Source organism: Mesoplodon bidens (assembly GCF_964165515.1).
Source record: "Mesoplodon bidens genome assembly, chromosome: 1".
Taxonomy (NCBI): Eukaryota; Metazoa; Chordata; class Mammalia; order Artiodactyla; family Ziphiidae; genus Mesoplodon; species Mesoplodon bidens.
In genome coordinates this window covers 54,352,986-54,377,274 of record NC_138176.1, presented here as the reverse complement: position 1 = coordinate 54,377,274, position 24,289 = coordinate 54,352,986, and the positions used below count along the sequence as shown (strand labels likewise).

The following is a 24,289-nucleotide window of genomic DNA, read 5'->3' as shown; positions in this document are numbered from 1 at the left end:
TAACAAATGTTTTTCTCATTTAATCCTCACAGCAGGGCTGTGGCCCAAATATCAGTGTCCTCAATTTATATGTAAAGAAACTGAAGCTCAGAAGGTGAAACCATGAACTCAAGGTCACACTGTAGAGCTGGCCCTGGAAGCCAGGTTGGTCTGACTACAAAGACAGGCTCTGATGGGCTCCCCCATGATGTCGCCCTCTAGCGGGAAGGCTCTGGAATCCCGGGCTGAAGCTCAGGCTGCTAGAACAATAGAATTCTCAGCTAGAAGTTTTTTGTTCAACTGGAGAGTTTGGGTGTTTTGATTTGGGGTTAATTTCCTTCTTTTCCTTATTTTGTTTCTTCTTCCTTAACTTTGTCATGGGACTTGAATGAAACACAGAACACGTGAAACCAGAGTTTCTATCCTGCAAGGATTTATACTCTTAGGTGTTTCTGCTACTCTCTGGCAGTGGTAAGATCATAATCACCAGCGAGAACTGTGTGCGGCGACCAACGGCTTGGCCCAGAATGACTCACTGCATCTTTGCAACCTTACAAGACATTCACCATCAATATCCCCATTTCACAGATGTGGAAACTGAGGCCCAGAAAGGTTAAGTAACTTACCTATGTTCTTCAAACTTTGGAATCAAACCCAGGCTGGCTGGCTGTGGGGTCCATAGTCCTCACCTAGCTGCACCACCCTGTGAATGACTCATACATCTGGGAGAAGCAGATGGGGGCTGTTTCATTGTCTCCCCTTATACATAATGAACTCCATAACAGTGTCGTGAGAGGGGTCTTGGCAAAGGCCACGTTTGCAGGGCACCTGGGCAACCAGTCTTTTATCTCACTGTCTCCTGACCCAGCCCCTTCCTGCTTCCCTGGGTAGTACCATTGAGCTTTGCAGCAGGGCAGGGCCATTAAGAGCACAACTTTTCGCATCAGACCCCGTGGACATGAATTCTAACTCACCACTAACTACCTGTGGGCCTTGGGCCACTGACTTTATTTATTTGAGCCTTAGTTTCTATATCCATAAAAATGAAGCTTAGAATGGTATCTGCTACATCAAAAGCACTCCACCTATTAGCCATTATTTTTTATAGTGTGAAGAGTTAGTAACATCCAGGTTCAAATCTAGGCTGCATTACTCATCTGCCGTGCGACTTTGGGCAAGTTCTTTGGCTACCCTGAGTCTCAGTTGCCCCATCTGTACAATGGGAACAGTACTTGTGCTGACCTCACAGAGTTGCATGAGCATTAAATGAGATTGTTTGTGAAGATCTTAGCAGAGCACCTGGCATATGGGAAGCTCTCAGGACTGACTGGTAACTCATCATCTTCTAGGTCTTTAGTTCATTCTATCATGTAAAGAGCTGATAGCGGTTTAGAACGTTAGCCCTCTTCCTGGTATTTGCAGTTTTGTGCAGCTCAAAGCCGTACACTGGGGGGACGAAGATCTATCTAAGAGAATTCGGTGCTTTTGAAGATGGAAGGGACAGATTTGAGGAGGGAGCGCTGGGGCTGGAAACATTTGAGAGCATCCACATTGTGTGCTGAGGTCCACTCAACACACATCATACGATTAATTTATACATGCTATAAGCTATGTGAGGTGCAGACAGTCATGGCAGTGTTTACAGGTGAAAAAGCTGTGCAGAGACAGAAAAGTGAGTGCGATTATCCAAGATTTTACACCCGGTGAATGCAGACCTGGGACCTGAGCCAGGCAAACTGGCCCTGGAGCCACACCACAGCTGCCTGCCACACCTGGGCCGGTGGTTGTGTCTTCACAGCTCTGGGGTCCCCAGAGTGGCATCCAGCACCAGTCAGAGCCACATGTCCAAGGCCTTCCGTGAAAGCCAACATCTACGAAGACATCTGATGAAGGAACAACCCCTAAAAGGGAGCGGTGTTGGGTTGTTCATCATCAAACATTTTGAGACCAGGGAATGATGCCTCAGATGGGAAAGGGACCAATCCCAGAAGAAGCTTTAGTGTGGAGAAGGAACGGTGGGGACCATGGTGGGGGGCAGAGCTGGGGAGAAGCTGACAGGGACCCAGAGTCCCAGACTGACCAGTTCTGGAATCTTCTGTGCCTTCCCGGGGAGGTGGATTGCTTTTGTTGCTGTGTTGTAAAATCAACGTCTCTAGAATGAGCAGTTTCATAGCCTATACTGTAGGGTTAAAACCGGCTGACCAGGTTAGAGGAGGTCCAATGTCCAGAGACTCTACAGTCCTCAGATGCCCCTGGACCCAGTGTCAGAGAAGGCATCACACTGTCCCACAGACACTGACTCTTCATACGCTTTACTTCCTTTCTCTCTGCTCAGCCTATAGGCTGCAAGGGCAGTGTTCACATCATATCAGCTGTCTGCAATGAATCACAGGAAAGGCAGGACGGAGCGCAGAGCTGGGAGGGAGTAGGGAGGGCGAAGGATGTGTTGGAATTTGGACCTGGAGAGAAAAACCTCTCAGCGGCCCCCCATTTTCTGGAGCATCTGCATCCTCTCAAGTCGTGAACTATAACGCTCCAGCCAGTGCTCCTGGGAACTCAGGAGCAGGGCAATTTCAGAGCCTACACTTAAACCACTCCTTCCTTCAGGGCCTGTAGACACCACCATGAGGAACCTGCCTCTTAGGGTGTTTAAAATCAGCTATAGGGCTTCCCTGGTGGCGCAGTGGTTGAGAGTCCACCTGTCGATGCAGGGGACACGGGTTCGTGCCCCGGTCCGGGAAGATCCCACATGCCGCAGAGCGGCTGGGCCCGTGAGCCATGGCCACTGAGCTTGCACGTCCGGAGCCTGTGCTCCGCAATGGGAGAAGCCACAACAGTGAGAGGCCCGGGTACAACAACAACAACAACAAAAATCAGCTATAATGTTTGGCTTCCAATGGGGGGGGGTAAGTTTTCTTTGTTGAAATTTAACATTTTAGGGATTTTAAAGTAAGAATGGAGGAATATCAGGTGTAATGATGGAGAGACAGAGAAGCAAGTACCCAAGATTCCCCAAACGGGGTGTTCCTCATACAAAGGTGGTGCTGAATGCAAGAGGGGCAGAGTTGAAAGCCAAGTGCCTGGGAGCTTGCCCTCAACAATGAACACTGGTTGCATCAAAAAGCAGCAGAGAATCAAGGAGACGTGATCACTTTGTGTTCATCACTGGATACTCAGTACTCTCATGCTGTCCACCATCCCATCAGTAAACAGTGAGTGCCAACTACATGTCAAACACAGGGCTGGGCACTGGGGTCACCGACGTGAACCCAGACAAGGTGCCTGTCTCAGGGAGCTCACAGTCTACTGGGAGAGCTGGCTCCGAGACCTGTACACAGCACCCATCATAGAGCAATGGCGGGGATGTGCCCGGGTGCCATGGCGGCGCAGCAAAGGGAAGATCCAAGGAGGTGGTGGTGTCTGAGCCCAGCATCCTAGTAGGAGCGGGGGTCAGGAGGCAGGAAAAGGAAGGGGGTGGGAGTGGAGAAAGCAAACCAGGCAGAGGAGACTGAGCAGGGCCAGGAATTGTGGACAGCATGGTGTGACCAAAAGCTTGGCATTGCCAGGGTGGGCAGGCCAAACATGGAATCGCTGAGAGCTGAGGTTGGGGAAGCAGAGAGAAACCAGATCAAGGAACATCTCCCATGCCAAGTGATGAGCTGGACCTAGTGCTTCCGGCTCAGTACTTCTCAACGCTGACTGCACATTACGCCCATCTGAAGAGCTATTTAAATACACACATGCACATAGGCATATATACGCCTATTGCATGCCTGGACCCTCCCTCTGTCACTTCAATAAGACTGTGGGGTGGAGCCTGTGCAGAGGTATTCTTTGAGTCCCCACGTGATTCTGATGTGCAGTCAGGTTGAGAACCTCCACTGTTGACTGCCCTCTTTGGCCTCCGTGGGAAGAAAATGGGAAGGGACAAGACTGGCAACAGAAAGGCCAGTTAGGAGGTGAATTCATTTGCCAGGACTGCCATAACAAAACGCCACAGACTGCGTGGCTTAAACCACAGAAATTAATTTTCTCACGCTTCTGGAGGCTGGGAGTCCAAGATCAAGATGGTGGCAGGTTTAGTTTCTTCTGAGGCCCCTCTCCTTAGCTGTGTCCTCACATGGCTGTCCCCCTGTTTCATCTACGTCCCAATCTCCTCTTCTTGTAAGAACACCAGTCATACTGGAGTAGGGCCACTAATGACTCCATTTAACTTAATCCTCTCTTCAAAGGTCCTAGCTCCAAATGCAGTGTCCCATTCTGAGGTACTGGGGGTGAGGACTTCAACATATGAATTTAGGGTCAATTCATTCCATAACTCAGAGTAGAACAGGAGGCTGTCAGAGTCACTCAGGGGGGAGATGATGAAGGAGAGCTGCATGTAACGCTGTTGGGGATTAGAGCTGGTAGGCTGATGGGGGGATCAAAGGTGACTCCCCCGTTGCTGGCATGGACAATGGTGCCATTGGTTGAGGTGTCTGTGGGGAATAGAGAGGAGGAGGTGGTGTGTTCCCTTTGTGGTATGTTACGATTGCAGACGGGGGTTTTAAGAAAGACCTCAGCCTGAGAATAAGATGTGCATGTCATCCGTATGTGGAGGGCAGTTGAAACCAGGGATGTTGATGAGACCACCTGCCCTCTAGAAGGTGTAGACAGAGAAGGCTGAGGACCAAACCTTTCAGAAGAGCAAATTCTGAGGTGTGAAGAGAATGAAAGGAATCCATTTGTGATTAAGCCACAAAAACAAACCAAAAATCAAAAAAAACCCTACCATCTTCTTTCTCTTTAACCTGAAGCAGAGTCCCCCTGAATCATAAAGAAGTGACATGAAGCAAGATTATGAATAAAGAAGATGAAGTTGATGGGAACCACGAGTTACATAAAAGAGAAAATGAAACAAGAATCAAGAAAGAAGTTACTGACGGATCCTTGGTTTGTTAATTAGGGGTCTGGCTTTCCATATCTCCTCATTTGTTATGTGCTGCTGGTGAATTAATAGATCTCTCAACAAAAGGACATTTAAATCAATGTATGCCACCTGCTTAAATTCTCAAGAAACCATTAATTACACATTCTTAAGAAAATGAGCTATGATACAACTCTTTTAACTGTATAATTCCTATCTATGACTCTTAATCACACGACTTTCCAGCTGCAAGATGGATCTTCTCTATTCATCTTCTCTGGTTCTGACCAATTAAACATTTTCTTTCATAATCATAACACTTCATGGGCCAAATCTTCAAAAGAAAAGGAGCTTGTTAGCAACAAACCGTCTCCCCTTGCTAAATTATGCTGAATTAGAATTCCTAAAAGTATAATATATACATACAGGGCTTTATTAACACATTCAGGCTTAGCAGAACAATGGAAATATTATTTTGTGGCTTGATTTTGTTTGAATGTGTTTTCAGAAGAATTCTTTAAAAAAAAACTTTATCGATTAATAAATAAATTCCTGTCAAACTGAGGTCAGATTTTGCACATAGCCTATATACTCTGAGAGAATACAGATGACCATGATAAGAGTGTGTAAGTTTATTCAGAAGAAATCATTATTTTCTAAAAGAATTAGAATGTCTATACAGACAGCCTTTGGGCATTTTATAGCTTGATTCATGTTTAATGTTCACTGACAACATGTATCATAACTGTACAGTGGCCACTGTAGATTTCTTTTCCAGAAACCATTCATTTCCAATGATCAAAGCACAAGTTTCCTCCACTGGGGTTTTCTGAGTGCAATACAGGAGCAGCACGAGGAAGAGTGAATGGTCTGGTTCCCAGTTAGCTGCTCTGCCTAAGATTCCACAATCCTGCTATCAATCCAGACTCACCAAGCATAAGGGGGAAAATTAAGGGTTTATGGCCTAAACCAGGGCCAGATCTGACCATGCAGTAACCTCCTGTCTATGGCTGCACAAACCCAGGCACCCCATTGGTTTATATATTGTCTTTGGCAGAGTTGAGTAGTTGCAATAGTGACTGTAAAAGCAGAGCCTAAAATATTTACTATCTGGTCTTTTGCAGAAAAAAATTGCCATCTCCTGGTACAGACTACTTGCACTTAACTCAACTACCTCAAGTGCTGTGACCATCAAAACATCTTAAAACCATTCTGAAGAAAGAGATACAGAAAAATACATGCCAAGAAGCCAACCACGTCATAATCTACTCCTGCTCGATGCAAATCTACATCATCTAAAGGTAGCTTTCTTTTTATTCTTACACTATCACCTTTATACACCCTTTTATTCATGGTCCCCCAAACAAACCATCAGTTGGTCCAATGTAACATGCTGTTTTTTGGGCAGATGTGAACCACTGATTTCTTTGCCTAATGAGTCAATAAGACATGGGAACCTGCAAAATTAGGGGCTGGAGTTAGTGCCCTTCATCCAGTCCTTAATCCAGGATGGGGCAGGGTCTTCAAACATCGCCTGTTGTCCATCACTTGTGAGCACTGAGGCTCATGCGACGGGCAGACACTTCTCAAGGTGTCCGGCAGCGGGAACACAGCTAGGGATGGAGCTTCTTCGTTATGTAGACCTCGCTTGCTTGTGACGTATTGAGGAGCCCTTGGCTTACTGCCCTCGCTTAATTTGACTAATATCGCCAGACCCCACCACTTTCACATGGTTTTGGAACAAAGACAAAATGCCTATGTTTCTGGTACACATTTTTTTCAAAATCAAAATCTGTCCAGGGCCGTTATCTACCCTCCCCATACCGGTCCTCTCACTCATGAAAAGCTTTTCACGCTTTTCACGCATAGATGTAGGATGGTCCTTGCATTCGGCCTGAGAACACACTGAGAAAATATGAATTGGAGAATGCAAGAAAGCTTTTCTCTCCATTGGATTATGCCTGTACTCTAAAGGCCAGCAAATAAACCAGCCACAGGTGCAGACGCTTAATAAAACCATTCAGGAAGCTCTAGTAAGCAGGGCCATAACCGTTTCCACCCACTTCTGTCTCGTACCTGATCTCCTTGTAGCGTGTGCTGGTCAAGAGGTGTCTTGGTGGCAATGTTGCTGTAGTAGGCGTAGGACAACTCCCAGTCCAGGGGGTAGTGATCAATACCCTGGTAGTGTTTGTACCCAAGGTTCATCGAAGACAGCCTCTCACTGCCCTGGCCTCCAACCAAACTATACAACATGCCCTGTTAAGAAGAAATGGACAGTGTTCACAAGATTATAGAAAAGGGTCATAAAATCCTAAACATAGAAAGGTCATCTGGCCTCACCTCTACATATGAGCCTAGTCATTCCAGAAACAAGTTAACATGCCTTTTTTAAAAACGTTAGAAAAGAAGACACAAGAGCTTTCTAATGGCTATCTGTCCTTCTCAATGTCTAACAGCTGAAAATTCCTTTGTCCTTTTCTCAGTGAAGATTGGGAGTCCTCCCCTGACTTACCTCATAGCATCTCTTTGTATATCTGACGACTGTTCTAAGGATCTTGGTCCTCTTCAGCTATGTCACCTACGGTCAGATGATCTGAATAGTGGGCCACGTCCCAACCTCACACTCTCAGAACGTTAGTGTTGGGAAGGGTCTTTAGAGATCAACTGGTCCAACCATCTCATTTCAGAGTCGAGGAAATAGAGGCTCAGAAAGTTGAAGTCCTATGTCCTTGGTCAACCAGCCATTTTGTGACAGAGACGGGGCTAGAATCTTCTACCCTATTCCACCTTGGTGGGGACTGCCTCAGGGACTTGGGAAAGCATGCCATCAGTCATGAGCTTCTACAGCCAGAGACACACACAAAGAAGTCAAGTGAAAGGAACACAGAGCCACCTGGGAAGGTCTAAACAGTCTGAGCCTCTTCAAATCCAGGATGAACAATCCCATGTACACAAACAAAAACTAAAAGTGATCAGGGACCATTTAGCAGCACTTATAAAAATGCGATTCCAAATGTTAGGCAAGTTGCATAATAAATTTGGATTCAATACCACAAAACCATCTAGTATGACATTTATTTTAATGACAGGAGGCTGGATGTGACAATACTTTGCTTAGAGATCCAAATGATTTCACTTAGCTAAAATGTCATATGGGATGCTGGACCCACAGCCAGAATAGTTACGGGCCCAGCCGCTCCGCGGCATGTGGGATCTTCCCGGACCGGGGCACGAACCCGTGTCTCCTGCATCGGCAGGCGGACTCTCAACCACTGCGCCACCAGGGAAGCGCGAGTGTAAAGTTTTTAAAGGACTCCAGGGAAAATGAACATGTCCAGTTCCACCCGGGGCATGAGAGCCTTACTCTGCAAATATAAGGCAGGTAACTGATGTTCCTGGAGCCTGTGAAATACTCTACCTGCAGCTGATCCCGAGGTACATTTAATCCAGTTTCATAAAAGACTGCGAGGTAGTAGGATGCTTTATGGTATCCACAGCAGCTGGCATCCATCAGAAAGGGGATGACAGAGCTAATTTGGTGAAGACCATCAACAAAGGAAAGTCTCTTTACAGCCTTCTCGAATATCCGCCCACCAATTTCTAATACAGATTCACTTTGGTTCCTCAGCACTGTAAATAACACAATTCACAGAACACACAATTAACTACCATGGGTCGACAAAATAAGTGGGAACAGCCAACTAAATCACCTGAGTTATTAACATGGTTGGTCCTGCAGTGACTTGATATATACCAGCTTCTGGGGAGGTAAATCAAACCCGTTGGGGGTGTCATTCTGTAAACAGCTTTTCCTTTGGCACTAAATGACAGCCTAGTATCCTGGAGAAAAGGATGTGCCTTCTATAGCTGAGAGAGCGCCTCAAGAGAGTAATTTACTCAGTGTAACTCACCACCAAGTCAGGACCACTAAAACTGCCAGAGAGATTTTTTTTTTCCCTCTAAGACTCTGAAGGAGGGTGTGTTTTATCTCAGAAATAGTTCCTAGGTGCTGCTGTAAAAAGTTGAGCACAAGAATCTTATTTTGAGATGCTTTCTTATCATCTTTTGCTTCCGGTTTTCCTTGTGGGTTTCTAAATACAATAAAAAGAATGAGTCAACTTTTATTGAGGGCCTATAAAGTGCTAAATACTGGGTTGAGTGTCTTATGCAAATTATGTCATGTAATCCAAACATATTTTAAGAGGTAAGTACTATTATTAGCGTCCTCATTTTTCAGATGAGGAGACTGAAGCCTGGAGAAGTCGACTAACTTGTCCAAAGTTACCAAAGCTGGCAAATGGCTGAGCCAAGCTTAGAATCCAGCTTGGTAGGTCACAAAAGCAAGATTCCTACTCACTCTGCTTCACCTACCTCCTGATTAATGGGCAGCCAGTTGTCTTAATAGGTACCTTGCCACCATGAGTAGAGACCTCTTTACGCAACTGCTTTAAGCTATGATACTTCCTTTTACCTAATTCTCCCATAAATTGTTAAACTCTTAAGTCCAAATGGGCAAGTTATATGGCCCTATAATCTGCTACAGTCTTTTAAAGTCCATCTACATTATTCATCTCTCGTTTTATTAATTCAGCCAATGAACGTTTACAATTCTATTCTGTGCATCTACTAGATGCTATGTTACAAACAGCTATATAGGATTGCATAGGTACAATTTCCATTTAAAGAGATGTGGTCAATTTATTTAAAACTAAAATTTTCTCCCCCAAAGAATTATACCCAACATTTTTCTTTGATTTTCTTCATTCCATCCCAAATTAAAATGTTACTAACAACTTCCAGGAGGCAACAAGAGACTCACTCTATCAGCGCTCCATCAAGGAATGAACAGAGATGAGTCTCCAATGCGGGAAAACTCTCAGTGAGAGGATTTGAGATTGGATTTAAGGGCAATTCCTCGGCAGAGGTTGATACCTCTTCCAAGGCATCAACACAGAAGCCAGTAGGATCCACGGATGAAACTGTGAAACCCAAACCATGGATTATGAGCTAATGCCTATCTCTTTGGGCACACAGGCAGGCTGGCTGCCCCTGGTAGGGGGGCACATGCCTTCACTTGCTGAGCTGTGGAAAAGGAGCCCACCTACCCCCTCACCCAGCGCTAAGGCAGTCTCATCTCCTGGCTCCTGGAACCCCTCACCTCCGCCCTCTCCAGGTTTCTGAGAGGCAGCAGCTTGGATCTGCTTTTACTTACTCTCCATCCCAAGAGGTACGTGCTAAAAACAACACCTTAACTAAACACATGGAGTTTGCTCCTCTGTTTTGTTTTTAATCCCTAAAGAAATAGCTGCCTGTTGTTAAAAAAAAAAATCAAATAATATAGATTTGTATAAAACAAAAACAGAAGTCCTCTCTCTCCCAAATCTTCTTTAATAGTGAAGATAAACTGTTGAAAGCTTGGTGTATATACTTCCAGACTTTTCCTTGGCATAGACAATAATTCATTACACATCTATCTGCCTATATACATATACATTTTCTTTCCAAAAAGCCCCTATAGGTTTGGACTCTCAACTTTTTTTCCCTTATGAGTGTAATTTTTTATCAAACTATATTTGATTTACAGTACTGTGTTAGTTTCAGGTGTAGAGCAAAATGACTCATATATACAGATTCTTTTTCAGATTCTTTTCCTTTATAGGTTATTACAAGATATTGAGTATAGTTCCCTATGCTAGACAGTAAATCGTTGTTTATCTGTCAACTTTCTTTTTTAAATTAACCACATACCACGAATACCTGTCACAGCAGTCAGAAGCTCATTCTTCCTAAAGTTTCAATAGTATTGCATTCTATAGCAGTGCCGTTCTTCCAACCGGTTCTCTATTTTTAGACTCTTGGGTTGCTTCCACTGCTTTTGCTATAACCAGCAACACAGCAATGAACATCCTCGAGCATTTCCCTCTGCTCATCTGTTGGGATGTATCTGAATAATAACCCTCTTTTCCACCAGGAGGCCGGGGATCTCCTTTTGGATTCTCCCTTTGTATAGCTGAGAGGAAAATTCCATCCTACCCAACCATTAGACAGGATAAGAACTTTCTCCGCTAGATTTGGTATGTACTGCAGTACTCAGATGGAGTTGCAAAGTAAATCCTACTCCTACTTATTCATATATTTACTTTAAAATATATACTCATCTCCGATACCCCTCTGTGCACACTCTGAGCAAAGCAACATTAACAATTTGTTAACGATTCATTCCAGCCTTACCTGCTCTGCCAGATTCATCTTGCTGTGCAGTAGAAGCTAACACAACATTGTAAAGCAACTATACTACAATAAAAATTAATTAAAAAAAAAGCCATTTCACACAAAAAATATAATAAAATAGGCATTTAAAAATATCTAATAAGATGAGTTTTGCCTGAGTACCCACAGACGTGGGCTTTGGGGGCTCAGAGGAGAAAAGAGACTCCAAGCCAAATGCACGTCCAAATGAAACACTTGCCCTGCTGACCTCTGGCACAGAATCCAAGCAATCATTACTGTGATCGCCCAGATAGCTGGGACTGCAGGAGAATAAGGATCAGGAGGGCGATCCTTCACAAAGTTCAAATCCTTAGCAAACACACAAAAAAACTTTGCAGACTGAAACGGAGGCAGGTTGAAAAACCTTCATTATTTCTTTTACCTATTAAAATTCTTAACTCCCCCCAGACATTACCAATCAGTATTTTCTCTGCAAAATAATCTAGACAATTTTCTGCACTTGTGAGTATAATAATAAAATAATAATACTTCTAAAGGAAAACCACTCGTTTTGCACATTCTTTAAAGTTTGAATTCCAAATGTGGCACAAAATCAAAGCTCTGATGTCACTGGTGGTATTGTAAAACTGGCAATTGAAAAATCCATTTAATGAAACTGTTAATTTCACCCAACAGGTTTAGCATATGCATTTTTTCTAGTAGATCTATAACTAAAAAACATGTCTTATTTATGGAGATTAATGGAGTAATGAAAAACAAACAAACAAAATAGAAGTAGGAGCCATTTTCCCATTTTTCTTTCTTCCTACACCAGAAGCTAAGGAAACAAAGGCATCACCACCATTAACTCTTAATCTCCCTGAGTAGCACAGCATCGTTTATTTTGCTCTTTTTTCCTTTTTCCAGCAATACCACAAGGTCACCATTTGTGCGCTCATCATTGGTTTTTTTTGTTTTGTTTTGTTTTGTTTAATTTTTGGCTGCATTGGGTTTTCGTTGCTGAGAGCGGGCTTTCTCTAGTTGCGGCGAGCAGTGGCTACTCTTCGTTGTGGTGTGAGAACTTCTCATTGTGGTGGCTTCTTTTGTTGTGGAGCACAGGCTCTAGGCACACTGGCTTCAGTATTTGTGGCATGCAGGCTCAGTAGTTGTGGTGCACGGGCTTAGTTGCTCTGCCGCATGTGGGATCTTCCCGGACCAGGGCTCAAACCTGTGTCCCCTGCATTGGCAGGCGGATTCTTAACCACTGCGCCACCAGGGAAGCCCACACTCATCATTAAAAGAGGCAAAAAGCAGAAAATGAGAAGGTAGTCACCTACTGAAGGAACCAGAGCTGCCTCTGATGGAGAATTTGGGAGAAGAAAGGCAGACTTATTCCTTATGAGGGGAATGAGACAACAACAGGAAAGTTATTTTTAGTTTCAAGCTTCCAAAAGGTGTAATGCATCCAGGGAAGAAGTTTGAAAAGGGAAAAAAATGTGAAAGGAGAAAATATCATTTACCCAGAAAAGGAAAGATCTTCACCAAGTTTACTGATTTAAAAAAACACAGCACATCCTTCATTTGCATTCTCATTTGATGAGCTCCACTGGGCTCCCGAGACTCAAAGAAGTGGCCTATTTCTCTCTCAAAAGTAAACTACTTGTACTTTTCTGTCCTGTGCACATTGTCTGGTTTTATACATGTAACTTCTCTCCCTCCCTCCTCCTCGCCCCCTCCCTCCTTCCCTTTCCCTCTTTCTCTCTCTCCGTGGATTTTTTTTTTAACTATAAAGATGCTTTCTTAAATTAAAAAAAAATAAGATAAAGGTCCTTTAATGAACAACAGTGAACATGGCTCTTAAAGGACACAGGATCCTGGCGTTACTAAATAACCCCATTGTGTTTCTACCATTTTCATGCTCTGCGTTTTAGTCTCCAAATAAACATTGCAATTGTTGGCAAAAATAAGAAGAGTTAGAAACAAGCTAGAGGGACGATAGTGCAGCCAGCACCTGTCTGCATACTGTGTAGAGGAACCTTGTCCCCTGCACTCTGCTCTCTGAAGCCTGGGGCAGGAGTCAGGCTGTGGCCCTGAAGGAACAATGCAGATGGTGTCAGCCCTGGGAGGGGAGCCCAGCCTCAGACCTGGCTTCCTCCCGAGAACCATTTGCTGGCAGACCTTGGACTTTCTGTAGCCACAGTCATCAGCTACCATGGGCTCAGAGGTGCCCAGTGCAGCATGAAAGGAAGAAAGGAAATAAACAGTTCTGGCCTCAGGGCAAATGTCTGGAGGGTGTGCTGGTCCACTCACCTGTCACGCTTCCCTGGGGCTCCCTACCTTCGAGACCCCCTGCACGTGGGCCATTGTGTCCTTCCTTGCTCCTTCCTGCCATACCAGCTCTCTGGCCTGGAGCCCCACCTAGCTCTGCCATTCCTGCCACCTCTTACCAGCTGGTTCTCACCGTTTCTCTTCCCTGATGCCAGAGCCCCATTCAGAGGGTTTTTGAATTCAAAGCGTTCCATTTTGTCAAGAAAGGTGTGAGAGGAGAGTAAAAAGAAACAGCCAGTATACTTCTTAAAGGATGAAAAGGCGTGCATACTAAAATACTACCAGCCTAGCATTAGAAAAAGCCCCAATGCAAATAGGGCAATCTCTATGCTCTGACAAGAGCCATTTTCCTAAAGAACTAGAGTTTCCCCAGGAAACAACACAGAGGTTGACCAAGCAGAATGGTCCCCCTGAAGTCATTTTTTTTTTTTTACATCCTTATTGGAGTATAATTGCTTAGCAATGGTGTGTTAGTTTCTGCTTTATAACATAATGAATCAGTTATACATATGTTTCCATATCCCCTCCCTCTTGCGTCTCCCTCCCACCCTCCCCCCCCTGAAGTCTTGAACATGGGGTCTTGTGTCAGATGCCCCCCAGAGCCTGGACAGCGGTGAACTTCAGGACAGAGCATCACAGGAGCATTCCTGGGCCACTCGAGGAAACCAGGATGCAGAGCCGTGGCAGGAAGGGTTGGCTGCTACATCTGTGTGCGCTGCAGTTGGGTGCCCCAAGAGCACTGATGTCTTTACTTATTTATTTATTTTTATAAATTTATTTATCTTATTTATTTATTTTTGGCTGAGTTTGGGTCTTTGTTGGTGCACGCGGGCTTTCTCTAGTTGCGACGAGCTGGGGCTACTCTTCGTTGCCGTTACAGTGCGTGGGCTTCTCATTGTGGTGGCTTCTCTTGTTGCGGAGCACGGGCTCTAGGCACGCGGGCTCAGTAGTTGTGGCTCGCGGGCTCTAGAGCTCAGGCTCAGTAGTTGTGGCACACGGGTTTAGTTGCTCCGCGGCATGTGGGATCTTCCCAGGCCAGGGCTCGAACCCATGTCCCTTGCATTGGCAGGCAGATTCTTAACCACTGCGCCACCAGGGAAGCCCCTGGCCTACTTTTGTTGTCAGGGGAGAGTTGAGAGACAGCATCCTGGCTGACCTGGCAAACAGGACTGTACTTGCAAAGGTGTCTTCAGAGCCAGGACAGCAGCTTCTGAGGGAGAAGCAGGCTAAGGAAGCGTGAGAGAAGTGAAAAAAATGTGGAGGAAAGGCAAATAAGCCCACAGACTCCATCGGTCTGGATTGGTGCTATGGCTTAGCTAGCGCAGACCTTGAATTTGTATCTCCTGGAAGTTAAACTCCTTGTTCCTTCACTGATTCACAGACCCAAAAAGATGTTTTGAGTATTTCCAATGAGATAACTTATTCATCTGGAGCGTGTTCAGTGGCTCAACAAATACTTATTTCAGGTCTTCAAAGAAAACCTAGATTCTGTTGCTGTCTTTGAAGACGTCTGAGCTCCACTGTGGAATCAGACAGGCAAATCAATATTGTAATGTGGTAAGATAGGTACTGATAAGGGGACACCTACAAAATGGCAAGGGGGGCAGGGGAGATGGAGCTGACTGCTTGGGGGGACAGGAAAGACGATGTGAGCAGGCAGTGTTTGAGCTGGGACTTGAAGGCTGCTTGCAAGGCAGGCAAATTGAAGAGCATGGGTGGCTGAGGTGTGTTCTTTGAGGGGAGGGGGGCATAAATGCACTGTATAGGGTCATATGGAAGAAGGATTGATAACTAAGCAGCTAACGTATGCCCAGCACCGTTGCAGACACTGTGAAGGAATAGGAAGCATAGTGGGATACTTATACCTCTCGCATTACCCTCAACAAGCTTGCAGTCAAGCGAGTAATGGACACACCCATAGGATCAAAGCGCTGTAAGTCAAGGCAGATGAGACGAGCCCTATCCGGGTGACTCTATCTCTCATATCCATAGGGTATCTTTCTGTCTGTGAAGCTCTTTCGTAGACACTGTCACTTTATGAGAGCATTACATTCTTCATTCCTATGAAACCAGACTTTCCCCGGTATATAAGTTACAAACATAAATTACCCGTCATACCCATAAGGATAGCTATTATCAAAAACCCAGAAAATCACAAGTGTTGGTGAGAATGTGGAGAAATTGGAACACTTGTATGCTGTTGACGGGAATGTAAGATGGTGCAGCCCCTATGGAAAACAGGCTAATGGTTCCTCAAAAGATTAAACATAGAATTACTGTATGATCCAGCAAGCCCACCTCTGAGTATACAGCCAAAAGAACTGAAAGCCGAGTCCTAAAGAGATACTTGTACACCACGTTCAAACCAGCACTATTCACAATAGCCAAGAGGGGGAAGCAACCTAAGTGTCCATCAACAGATGAATGAATAAACAAAATGTGGTATGGACACACAATGGAATATTATTCAGCCTTAAAGCGGAAGGAGATTCTGACAGATGCTATAACATGGATGAACCTTGAGGACCTTATGCTAAGCGAGATAAGCCAGTCATGCAAAGACAAATACTGTATGATTGCACTCATATCAGGTATCTAGAAGAGTCAAGTTCATAGACACAGAAAGTAGAATGGTGGTCACTAGGGACTGGGGGTGGGGGCAGGGGCAGGGCGGGGAGTTGTGGTTTAATGAGTACAGAGTTTCAGTTTTGCAAGATAAGAAAGTTCTAGAATCTGTCGTGCAACAATGTGAACGTACTTAATGCTACTGAAGGGTACACCTAAAAATGGTGATGATGGAGAATTTTAAATTATGTGCATTTTACCACAAATTTTTTAAAAAATTACAGTCCTTAAAGAGGGAGGGTGTAAATATTTGGGGATTCTCTTTTGCAGTAGAAAAATAGAGCTCAATCTTTTGGCAACAACTAGAAGGTGGTGACCACTCCTGACCTCACTGGGCGGAATGCAGAGGACACTCCTACTGGTTGAAAGCTTCCGACTCTGCACTCCCTGCACCGTTCTCATGGCTCCTTTGAAGTACATCGTTGGCTCAGAGGGAGAGCAGATGATCCATCTAAAATCACACAGTGTCGGGGGAAAACGCTGCCGTCTGAAGCGTGCACGTGCAGCAGCCTGGCAGTAGAGTTGGCTGTATATGTGAGGAGAGGCTGCCAAGAAAAGGGTGAGTCTGTCGCAAAGAACCCGAAATTACAGGCCATTGTCTCATGCTGTCGTATATATTTTTTTAATGCCAGGAAAAAAATAATTCCACCAATTAATTCCCTTTGTGGGAGCTATGGGAGCATTTTTCCTAATGCTTTGCATTTAACCTAAGTCACTCTCATTCAAAACATGGCCTCATCTTTGTCCTATCCTGGGCCACTTGGTCAATACTTGTCTAGTGAATGAATGAATGGAAGGTTGTGATACGAGTGACTTAAGCTACTCACACGGTTTCATTCCTTATCTTTGTTACTGCACCTACTCAGTTCCTACAGCAAGAATTCTAAGCAGCCAACATCTGATCCTTGAGTCTGTTCTTGTAGCTTATCTCAGATACAAGAAATGTAACATGATGAGGATGTTCTAGTAAAGTCTACTGGTCAACAGGACCAAACAGCTCAGGCCAGCAGCAGAAAACATGATGCAAACATAGTTCCTATTGACTAGAGTTGTCCAAAGCACTGCAAAGCCAGCTAGACACTCACAGCAGGATAAACTTGGATCAAAAGTTATGTGAGGAACCAGGAATAGATACATAGTCACACCAGTCAGACTACTCTTCTTTTTATAGGAGACCAGAGTAAAGATATGTAAATAATGTAATTTTTTTCCCCTCAATTTACAAAATCAAATTTTCTGCACTTCCCTCAGGATTGTTAGAAACTGGGCACAACGTCTGACACCAATCTCTCTCCAGGGTTAACCACAGAGATTATCTAGTTAACTATGATGGCCCCAAGCAAGGGCAGTGTGCCAGGTAGAGATGAATTTAAATGGGTGTAAGCCCTACCCCTGCAGGAGGCCCCCAGTCCCTATGGATGGGACAACGTGAACTAGAAAAATAGGGGGTGAAGGCAGAATGGGAGCCTGAGGTTGGTTCTGGAGATTTGCCTACCCTGACTACCCTCCCTCCCCACCTGCTTCTGGGCCCCAGGAAATGGCAGGGAGAGGCGGGATGCAGGTGGCTGCATTCCCGGGCAGATAGGGGCCCCTCCGTGTATGCTCCCTGGCGCTGATCTAAGCCGACTTGGCACCAGAAGGACCTGACCGGCTCCTTGGGCACCAGCAGTGGGCCCTAAAGTGGCAAATCCGGCTTTGTGTCCCCCTCCCCCCAGGCATGGGGCCCCGGAAGCCTGACCGAGGGCAGCTGGACGCGTGTCTATGCTGCAGTGTGACAACTCCCCAGCACTGCAGCCCATCAAGTCTCAAGGTTTGGGGGTTCATGATCTGGGTTAATTAGCTCCCTTTCTAGGCCTCCACAGAGAATAAAATCATTCTGCATTTTTTTTTTGCGGTACGTGGGCCTCTCACTGCCGCGCCCCGCCCCGCCGCGGAGCACAGGCTCCGGACGCGCAGGCCCAGCGGCCATGGCCCACAGGCCCAGGTGCTCCGTGGCATGCGGGATCCTGCCGGACCGGGGCACAAACCCGTGTCCCCTGCATCGGCAGGCGGACTCCCAACCACTGCGCCACCAGGGAAGCCCCATTCTGCATTCTTTAAAAGAAACTCCTGAGCAGTAAAAATAACACAAAAACATTCTTTATTGAGAGTATTTGCTTGAAAAATAATGTTTTGTGAAAATGATTCACTCCTGTTCCTAATCAGTAAAACTATATTTAAATATATCTGAAATCTCATAAAGCCAGTTTTGAGGTGATGTGGTCTTTGCCCGTTTAGCCTACACTTTCCAACATGCATCACCCTCTTCCGTTCACCTGTCTCAGGGGGCAGTTCAACCACCTCCCAGAAGGCCCACGAAAACCCAGCAATTGTCTCTGCCTGGTAGTAATAGTGTAACACTTACACAGCAGGGATTCTCCACCGGGGGCGATTTGACCTCCCTGGGGACACTTGACAATATCTGGAGACATTTTTAGTTGTCACCCTTGGGTGGAGGTTTATGGGAGGGGACAGAGTCCTGCTGGTATCTAGTGGGTAGAGACCAGAAATGCAGCTAAACATCCTACGATACACAGGACAGATCCTTCACAACAACGAATTATCCAAAATATCAGTAGTGCTAAGATTGAGAAACGCTGTTTACATAGAGTTTACTAAGTGCCCATACTCTTCTAAGTGTCAATTCCTTAACCCAACACTAGAAGAGAGGGACTATTGTCATCCCCATTTTGCAGATGAGGAAACTGAGGCTCAGTGAAATGAAGTGGCTTGCCCAAGATCACACAGCTAGTAAGTGCTAAGTTAATATCAGAATCAGGTCACTTGGCTGCAGAGGCTATGCTGACACCTGACTCCACATGGTCTCCCTTTCCCAGATCCAGGCAGTGATGAAGTCCCTCAGAGCCAACCCCTTATATCCTTTGGCTCCATCTACAACACTCTGTCCCATTCAGGCCTCCATCCTCTCCTCCCCGGGCCATGCAGTGGCCCCCCTGCTTCCAGCTCCACAGCACTCTAGTTTACCTCCCTCAGTCTCCCACTGCTGACAAGAGTGACCTCAAAAACCCAGATCTGATCACGCCTCTAGCCCCTGCTTGAAACCCTTCAACAGGTCCCCGTCACCTACAAGGTAAAGCTCCAACTTGTTAGGATGGAGTCTAAGCTCTAGTAAGGAGCCCTCCCATGTTGTTGGTGGGAATGTAAATTGGTGCAGCCACTATGAGAACAGTATGGAGGGTCCTTAAGAACTAAAAATAGAACTACCATATGGTCCTGCAACCCCACTCCTGGGCATATATCTGGAGAAAACCATAATTCAAAAAGATACATGCACCCCAATGTTCACTGCAGCACTATTTACAATAGCCAAGACATGGAAGCAACCTAAATGTCCATCGACAGATGAATGGATAAAGAAGATGTGGTATCTATACACACTGGAATACTACTCAGCCATAAAAAAAGAAAAAAAATAATGCCGTTTGCAGCAACATGGATGGACCTAGAGATTATCATACTAAGTGAAGTAAGCCAGACAGAGAAAGACAAATATATGATATCGCTTATATGTGGAATCTTAAAAAAAAAGATAGAAATGAACTTATTTACAAAACAGAAATAGACCCACAGACACAGAAAATAAACTTAGGGTTATCAAAGGGGAAAGAAAGGGGTGGGATAAATTAGGAGTTTGGGATTAACATATACACACTACTATAAGTAAAATAGATAACCAACAAGGACCTACTATATAGCACAGGAAACTATATTCAATATCTTGAAATAACCTATAACAGAAAAGAACCTGAAATATATATATATATATATATATATATATATATAACTGAATCACTGTGCTGTATACCTGAAACTAACACAACATTGTAGATCAATTTTACTTCAATAAACAAATAATTTTAAAAAAAAGAATAATCACTCTCCAGGCCTTCTCCTGCTTCCCAAATTCCTTGCACGTCATTAAAAGTGACATGCTGTTCCCATCTCTCTGCCTCTACTCTGCCTGCAATACCTACCCCCACCTTGCTTATCTGGCAAACATCAATTGACCCTTCAAGAATCAATCCCAGTGTCACCTCCTCCAGGAAGCCTTCCTGGAGCACCCTAGACTTCCAAGTAGAACTGACCACTCCCTTCTTTGTGCCTTTGCCAATTACTCCCATAGCTTTTATTTTTAAAAATACATTACCATTTTTCTTTGCTTTCAAGTCGGTCCCTCAAGGGCAGAGAGAGACCTTGTACTATTTTACTTACCTCTGAAGTCCAGCCAAGTAACTGAGCAGTCACTCAGCAAATATCAAATGAACCAAAGAGGAAATATCTTGTATGGTTTGAATTCTTTCAAGATGGGGTGAGGGTGAATCACTATCTGCAAAGAGAGTCTATCCCACTGGACACTGCCATTTTTAGGAAGTTCTTATATGCAGCAGCAGTCAGTTTCTGCATTGCCTTGACCCAAGGGTTTGGTCATATGCCCAGGAATACCATGGGCTGCTGCTGACCGCTAAGATAGTTCTCATTACCCTCCTTCTCATTCCCTTCCCCAGGCTGAACACCTCCAGCTTCTCTTCTCTTCCTAACAGACACTGTTTCAAGATTCCTTGTAGTCTTACAGTATGTACTTCATTACTACGCAAACGTAAATCACAATGGACTTAAGCTGGACACATTTGCAAAATATACACAGATTCCTGAGATGCTGCTTAAAATGTACTTCAAATCAAAGGTCTCAAGTTCAAGGGCCCGAGGGCCCGGGCAGGTAAGATCCATGACTGAAGTCAGCAGCAGGTGCTCAACCAGAGGCAGGAAGGGCTGTGGATGGACAGAGCCTGCCTGTCCCAACCACACACCTCTGGGATTGCTGCCACTCAGGAACGGAGGCCTGGCGTTGCCAGATCTTTGGATCTTCTGAGAAAAGCTAGAAATTTGCATTTTCATGGAAGTTTTTAGATCCCTGTAACTAATTTTTTTTTAATTGACAACAATGTGTATGCCAAAGCAATCACATTTGGGGGTCAGCTCTGGTTGTCAGCTGCTTGTTTGTGGCCTTGGCTTTAAATAAAGAATTGCTCAAGTGATTCCTAAATTTAAGTTTTTGTATTTAGGGTTGAAAATGTGCACAGATACATTGAGTGGTGGACACATTAAGGGCAGAATTTAAATTTGAAATTAAGCTAGAACACTAGGGTTAAAAATAACTTCAAGGCATAAATCACTAAAGAGGGTGAGGGAAAGCAGAAAAACAGGGACCTTCCTAACCAGCGTCCAAAGGCGAGCGAGGCACAGACTCAATTACCTGTCACCAGACCCATCTCCAGCAAGGCCTGGAACAAGCTTTGGTGCTTGGCTTTCAGCTCCTTCTCCCAGAGGAGGGCTCTGCACATCGAGGGCCGCCCGTACCTGAGCTTCAAGTCCAGGTAGGAATTCTGGAGGTCGCCTACAGGAAGGGGAAGCACAGGATACCATTAGAGGGAAGCCTTGCCTCTCTAACTCCCTTCCTCTATGGGGAACTAGAAATAAGAGGTCAAACTTAGCATTACTGGATGTTGGTTTGGGTGCATCCGGGATTTGAAATTGGCTACAATGCCTCTGCCTCGAGGTCACAAATTCAAAGCCAAGTCCAAGGGAAATGTGCCAAAGTTGCTGAAGGCTGTTGAATAATTCTACAGAATGAGCAGATGGCCTCGGACTGGTCCCCAGGAGGACAATATCTGGGCCATTTTGTTGGCAGTGTGAGTCAACAAAGCACAGGGACCTCCCCAGGGAGGAAAGGCAGTAGAAGATGTTAGGAGAATCTTCCCAATTCCCCCAAACAGATCAGCATGCAAGACCGGCCTTCTGACTCTGGGTATCTCTCCTGAAATTACATCAGCTTTCAAAATCAGTTTCTTTCCTGTTTGGGACATTACTATTCCTATATATCTTCCCCTCTTCTGACTGCATCATATTTTCTGGATGATTCAGTGATGAGAGCAGCAGCTGGGAGACTAGTATAGCCTATTCTTAAATTAAATTGCGGAAGTGCTGCCTTTCTACACATACCTATCACCATCTCTAATCACTTCCTATGACCACTTTATGTGAACCCTATCAGAATGGGGTATGTTCAACATGCATCCATTCCTCCATGGTCTGAAATGGGAAGCTCAGCTCTGGAGATGTTGAGATTACTTAGGCAGGACTGAAATACTCAATTTACTTTTGCTGATGGCAAAGGCCCCACAGGAATTTCTCTTCCAGAAAGAACATATGTGACTAACTCTAGTGCCACCATATCATGCAAGAAGATCTATAGCTAGAGAAATTTATAAGTGCTGGAACATTGGAAGACAAGACGGGATGAGTTTTATAACAGATACACACTCCGTATGAATGAAAGGATGTCTGCAAATACGGGCAGGCACGGAAGCAGTCTATTTGAAATTCATTCCTTCTGTTGAAAAGTTACCAATGTCTTCCAGAATGAGTCAATTTCAAAGATTTGAAAAATAAAACCCAGCCCCAAACAACAAAGCCATTGTTCAACATTTCTGAAGGCTAATATTCAGATATTAATGGTCCAAGACAAAAGTGCACCGACGGGGAAACATTTTTAATGATTAATTTATTTTCCAATTCATTTTTATTTTCTTAGACTGGCCTAAGATCCCATTATGGATGGGAATAATGCAATTTGAGGCTCAAAACACTCTCATTTATGTTCTTAAACTAAATTACAGCTAGTTGAAGCCACGAGGCAGGTTTGGGTTTTGCTGGCTATTGGTCTTGGTGGGATCTAGGTGGAAGGCACACTATCATTTGCATCCATCTGGGGAGGCCATACTTGCCCCCATTGGTCAAGTCACATATGTTCTATTCCAACCCCTTAGTGAAAGAAGCCAAGCATGCTGCTACAAATGCCTGGAGCTAAAAATCACTCTCCTGAAGTTCAATACTTACATGCTTCTTGTCTCCTGTCCCCCTGCTGTACCATGGATGTGTACACAGATACTATTTCTTGAACCTCTGCACACCTTTCATAATATAACTTGATATGTTCAGCAAGTTGCTTCTCAAGTAGGGGATTGAAAATCTACAAGAGGGCAAGAAAACGGAATGAACAACAATTGTCATCAAACACCCATGGGTACCCATGAGGCTACGTTCAGGTGGATTTCCTTCTCCCACTGATAGCACCAGGTGGCTTGTCTGTACACAGATCATCTGCTTTGGATTCTCAAAGGAAGGGTGTTACTAGTAATTCAAGGACACGCCAGCTCTGACTGCTTCCCTCTAGTTTCTTTTTGTGGCATCTTCTCCTCTGCAGAGCTTCTTAAGTGTTAGGATTTCCCAGAGACCAGGCCTTCATCCTCTTCCCTTCCCCGCCGCTATGTGCTATCCCCAGAAAATGACATTTATCTCCCCTGAGTTCCCAAAGGACCCCAAGTCTACCAGTGCTGCACCTGCTGCCTGGAAGCCTCCTCTCCTTTTCTTCTGTTTAGAAGGCTCCTACTCAACCTCCAAGAGCCAGATCCAAGGTCATCCCTTCAGGGCGGCCTCCCTAACAGCCTATCCCACCCTCATACATGTACCGATGCAGAGGACCGCACCTCGGCACTGCCAGACACAGTGCTCACATCTTTATTAAAGCATGTACCCCATTCTTTCATGACTTATCTGTTTAAGACCCAGGCAAGGAGCTCCTCAAGATCAGAGACCTGATCTCAATTCAGTGGTTTTCAAAATACGGGTTATGACCCATTGGAGGGTTGTGAAATTATTTCAGTGGTTTGTAACCAGCAGTGATTTTGTTTTTTATAGAGCAGAACACAGAACATCAGAGTACACTGAACATAGCAAGGATCTATATCGTTAGTAAAATTCTTATTTCAGTTTTGTGTTTTATATATATATATATGTGTGTATATATTATGTGTGTATGTATGTATATGTGTATTATATATGCTTATGTACGTACTGCTCATGCTATTAAATAGAGTTCTTACTGTGGACCACCTTCAAAAAAAAGTTTGAAAGCCACCACCTTAATTCATCTTGGACACCTCAGCATCTTGCACAGAGCCTGGCACATAGTAGGTGCTTAATAAGTATTGGCTGCACACATGAATAAAAGAATTTCATTTTTTTCCTCTTATAGAGGTATCTCAACAGGGGTTCTAAGATGACCTATGGGTGATAAGGTGCCCCATTTTTCCGAATTGACTTTGCCTAGTGACTCCTGCT

General features: G+C 44.7%; 1 protein-coding gene across 1 annotated transcript in view; it reads right to left on the bottom strand.

The window, feature by feature from the left end:
* The window catches only part of SEL1L3 (SEL1L family member 3), a 100,474-nt gene that overhangs the window by 38,954 nt on the left and 37,231 nt on the right, over positions 1–24,289 (bottom strand). The window contains exons 8-11 of the mRNA XM_081245986.1: positions 23,006–23,138; positions 21,363–21,503; positions 8,304–8,515; positions 6,962–7,141 (exon numbers count right to left, since the gene is read on the bottom strand). Coding sequence (XP_081102112.1) covers positions 6,962–7,141; positions 8,304–8,515; positions 21,363–21,503; positions 23,006–23,138 — 666 coding nt within the window. The remainder of the gene's footprint in view (positions 1–6,961; positions 7,142–8,303; positions 8,516–21,362; positions 21,504–23,005; positions 23,139–24,289) is intronic.